We start from the raw sequence: 4,793 nt of genomic DNA on the forward strand, positions 1-4,793 counted from the left end.
TGTACTAAGTTAAACTAGTTCTAACATTTAATAGAGCTAGTTGGAGGTCAGTTGTGCAGTGAGACAACATTCTAATGCAAAGATCATCTAATTAACTGACCAATCTACCAAAATAGCTCATGCATGAAAGAAATTTGAATTGCTCAGTTGTGGTGGAAATTCCAAGGCTGTGTAACATCAATCATAGACTAGTCTTGAGTGTACATGTGTTGCATGCCATCGATGATCAATCCTTGGGAATTGCACAATCAGTTTGGAGGAGATTCCTACAGAATAAGGGCTAATTTCCTCAGGATTTGTGGAAGGAAATAAGATCTTAGGTGGAGGTAGAAATTGACTAAGTCTGCGTCAAAGCTTCTCACTGAGAAGAGAGAACAATTTTTCTTTTGAAGGTTGAGCTCAGAGTTGGAGCTAGAAATTCGAATAGATTCTCTATTCATTTGATTAATGCAAGCAGACTTAAGGGGTTTTTACTAGTTGGTTTCCCCTAGATAAATCCATGTAATTGTGTATGTGATTGATGCATGTTAGTGAATGTTGTTATAAATTGTGAATTAATTTTCACAGAGCAATAGAGTAAAATTGTGTCTCTTGATTTAGATTGAATTTCCTGAGTAGTTACATTTCTATCACCAAATTTCTACAAGGTGCCATTGGTTATGAGAATCGATTTCAATAGGGATTTTTTGCATGGCTAAGCTTAGTGTTAGTGGTAAAAGTCTATGATCTTATTACAATATGGTTATTTGAAAGGTTAAAATTTATTATTTGTTTGAATGAAGGGATATGAAATGTCACATAATCCAAGATACTCATATGATATGATTATTTAGAAGGATACCAAATATTGGTATCTTATATTGTTCTTATATAAGATTGATATCTTATATTGTCTGTATATCTTATATTAATATATTAATATTAAGACAATATTGATATAAGGAATGTTGTCTTTATATGATATGATTATTTAAAAGGTGAAAATTTAGAACAAGAGTAGTCCGGCGGGCGAACCAGAGGGAAGGAGGTTTGAATGTTGAAAATGGCGGGATTCGGTTTTTTTCTGCCATGGAAACCAGACTGACGGCGTTAAGGAAGATAGTTTTTACGGGAATAGGAATCTACAGGTCAGAAGGTTCAAGGTTCTACCGGGAGGATCGTTTTACTGTATCACAAAGCTTTGAATGGATCCAGGTCGTCGTGTAGAGCGGGAGATGGTTCATGAATGTGAGTCAGTGGACATTGAACCAGCTCTCGAAGATCTTCTTGCTTGTTGGGGACATGAAGTATCTGAGAAAAATCTGAAACTCTTCTTTCCAAAAAGCGCAACGGACTCAGTTCTTCTTGATGAGGAGGTGGAAGGAGGTGTTTTGAAAAAAGGCGATCAGGAAAGGGTCCCTGCATCAAACCCTATTTTGAAAAGGCAGCTCCCCAGCCTGTCGCGGTCCTCGTCCAGTGAAGAGGAAGGAGGGGACCTGAAAGGATCCGGAGTAGAGGATCAAGCGCGAAGACTAGCCACTGCCTCTGGTTTTGGGGTAAATAGGTCGGTTGGGGGGGTGGATGAAGACAACAGAGACCCTGTTGGAAGGCGCTCTGAGATGCTTGAGGCAGAAGTAGCCGATGCTCCTGCAAATAATAATCCAGGAGAGGGAGGAACTCAGACGGAGGCTGTGGGAGGGAAGAGAAAGAAGAAAAAACCTATCAGAAAAAAGGAGGAGCAGCCTAGCTATGTTTTTGGAGTGGATATTAGTATTGATCAGGCAATGGAAGCCTCGAAAACCTTCTTAGGGTAGGAAGTTCTCGGTAGACTTCATCAAGGACTGGGCGCAGGAAGAATGGAAAGAAGCTCCGGGTCAGCCAGAAGAGATCAAGAATCTGGACAGAGGTTGGTTTTGCATTCGGTTTGGACAAAAGGAGCACGTAGAATGGGTGTTGGAAAAGCACTGGAGCTTCGGAAAAAGGCCAATCTTATTTAGAAGGTGGACGCCCCTGTTTGATGCACAGAAAGAAAAAACGGTGGAGTCACCAGTCTGGGTCAAATTACCGAGTCTCCCTATGCAATTCTGGACTGACTCGGCCTTCACTTCAATGGGTAATACTCTGGGGAAGTTTCTCGACATTGATAGATCATATCTTCGAACTCATGATTGGAGTGTCGCCCGTATCCTGGTAAGTTTAAATCCCAGAGAAGGTCTGGCAGATGCTATGAACCTGAAGTATTGAGGTCTAGAGTTCCTACAGACCCTGGATTACAAAAACCTCCCTTTCAGATGCCATCGCTGTCACAAATACGAACATCTGGCCCAGGAGTGTCCTCTAGGTCACCATCGCCGCCGAAGACAAAGGAGAAAAGGAAAAAATCTGGAGGCAAATCAGTGGTTGTTCACCCAGAAAGAAGGGGCTCAGATCAAAGAGAGCGATCCTCAGGCAAAAGTTCAGGGGTTGGGTCTGGAACAAGCGGAGGACGCCGAACAGGATCAGTCTGGGTGTATAGCAAGTAAGGCTATCTCATTTCCAATGTCTCTCAAGGGAACCTCAACAGATCCTGAAATGGCAGGGGCGACCCAGGCTAGTCCGCTTCTATCCCCTCCTTTTTCCATATGCTCTTCTATTGTTTTACCTCAAACATGCTGTGATGAGTCTGGCCCCTTCAGGCAGCTCTTGGATGATCTGCCGGACCTGAGGAAGGGCCTAGCCTCCTCAGACAGTGTTATTATGACTATTCCATCCTCTCCAAAGCTGACTTCTAGTCCCTCGGATGCTGTCTTATCTATTCCTTCTAGTGTCTGGAGCCCTGAACCCCCCTACAATCTCAGATCTTTGGCCACCAAAAAGGGGAAAGGGCTTGCTGTGGGAGGTCTGGAGTTGGACATGGTGACAGCAGGCCCGAGGAAGCTAAGAGGAAGGAAATCTAATCTGTCGAAGGCACAGTTGAAGGCTGTCATCGATATTGCTGGTGGGAAGCAGATGTCTCTACCAGGGGTGCTTAGAGCAAAGCGGACACCCCCTGAGGTTTCCCGATGATCATCTTATCCTACAATTGCAGGGGTCTAGCTAGTTTGCCCAAAAAGCTAGCTCTGAAGGATCTGGTCAGGACCAACAAACCTGACATTCTTCTGATTCAAGAAACTCTAGGGAAGGGGGAAGAAGTTACAGGATGTCTCGTTAAGCTCTTTCCGGGCTGGACCTTCCATGCCATTGATGCGAATGGTCATTCGGGAGGGGTGGCTCTGGGCTTTAACGCGAAGTTCCTTCGAGAGATCTCCTCCTGGGGATCGGAAAATGTTTTGGCTGTGGAACTATATTCCAACAAACTCTGCATCCCGTTACATATTCTTAATGTCTATGGTCCTGTCTTGGATCGGGAGAGGTTCTGGAACTCTTTCTTTGCAAAGTCTTTTATGTCGCACCCAAATCTTATAATTGGAGGAGATCTTAATTTTTCATTGGGGGTGACTGAATCTTGGGGGGTCAGAGCCAGGGCCGATCCCCTTACTGATTTCTTTCAAAATAAACTGGCCTCTTCTCTCATGGTGGACGTCCCTCTGCTCAAGCTGCGCCCGACGTGGAGGAATCGAAGAATTGTAGAAGAATGGATTGGGAAGAAACTTGATCGATTTCTGCTCGGTGAATCGCTGGCAGAAAATTTACAGGCTTTTAGACATTGGGTTGGGGAAGGTGGTCTATCTGACCATTTCCCTGTCTTCCTGGAAGTGAAAGGAGCTTTCACCAAACCAGGCACTCCCTTCAAATTTAATGCCTCTTGGCTCTCGGATGCAACTTATATCAGTCTATTCCATAAAACTTGGAAGAAAGATGCTTTCAATGAAGATGAGAGTCGCAGTCAGAATTTTATGGATAATTTAAAAAGGATGAAGGTCGCATCTAAACAATGGGCCCTCCAAAAGAAACTGAAGGAAGAAGAAACGCTGGAAAATGTTAACTCTGAGATTGCCCTCCTGGAAACCCCAGGTGGTAATGGCTATGGATCAATAGAAGCTCGGGCTAGACTACAAGAGTTGGAGAGGGAAAGGAGGAGAATCCTTCAACAAAGAGAGGAAAGCTGGCGTTTAAAAAGTAGAGCGATCTGGTTGCAGGCGGGGGACGATAACACCAAGTTTTTTCAGAATTACGCTAAAGGAAGGAAAAATTCAAATACAATCTGGGAAATGAAGAAAGCCAATGGTGAACAGGCACGTTCTTTTGAAGATCTGGCCTCATTAGGGGTCAATTTCTTCAAGAATCTTTACAAAGCGACAGAGGAAGCTTCTATTGCAGAAGTTATAAGAGTAGCGCAGTTCTTCCCAAGGTTCATAGAGGAGGAAGGAAATGATTCTATCATGGCACCTGTTACTAAGGAGGAGGTAGAAGACATCCTCAAGTCAATGCAAAAGGACAAAAGTCCAGACCCGGATGGCTAGACTGTCGAATTTTTTCAACACTTTTTTGAATTCATTAGAGATGAGCTAGTGGCAGTTGTGGAAGATTCTAGGCATACAGGTATAATCCATCATCCTTTCAATGCCACTTTTCTAGCCCTCATTCCCAAATCGGATCTCCCGGTTTCTTTTGACGAATTCAGGCCCATTTCACTGTGCACCTGTGTTTACAAAATTATTGCAAAAGTTATTGCCTCCAGGCTTAAACCTGTCCTCTCCAGAAATATATCACCTGAGCAATTTGGCTTTCTAGACGGCAGACAAATTCATGAAGCAGTCGGAGTGGCCCAAGAAACTCTTCATAGTCTAAAAATTGGGAAAAAAAAAGGAGCAGTTGTGAAAATCGATCTGTCA

At 43.6% G+C, this 4,793-nt stretch overlaps 1 protein-coding gene across 1 annotated transcript; it reads left to right on the forward strand.

The window, feature by feature from the left end:
• Positions 1–3,020: 3,020 nt before the first annotated feature.
• LOC149264723 (uncharacterized) lies at positions 3,021–4,421 on the forward strand. Its single transcript, XM_089400558.1, has one exon. It carries the CDS (start codon positions 3,021–3,023, stop codon positions 4,419–4,421), a length of 1,401 nt encoding a protein of 466 aa, XP_089256684.1.
• Positions 4,422–4,793: the final 372 nt, after the last annotated feature.

This window comes from Pinus tabuliformis, chromosome 6 (genome assembly GCF_031772625.1).
Source record: "Pinus tabuliformis cultivar Carrire ecotype Pingquan chromosome 6, CPIR1, whole genome shotgun sequence".
Taxonomy (NCBI): Eukaryota; Viridiplantae; Streptophyta; class Pinopsida; order Pinales; family Pinaceae; genus Pinus; species Pinus tabuliformis.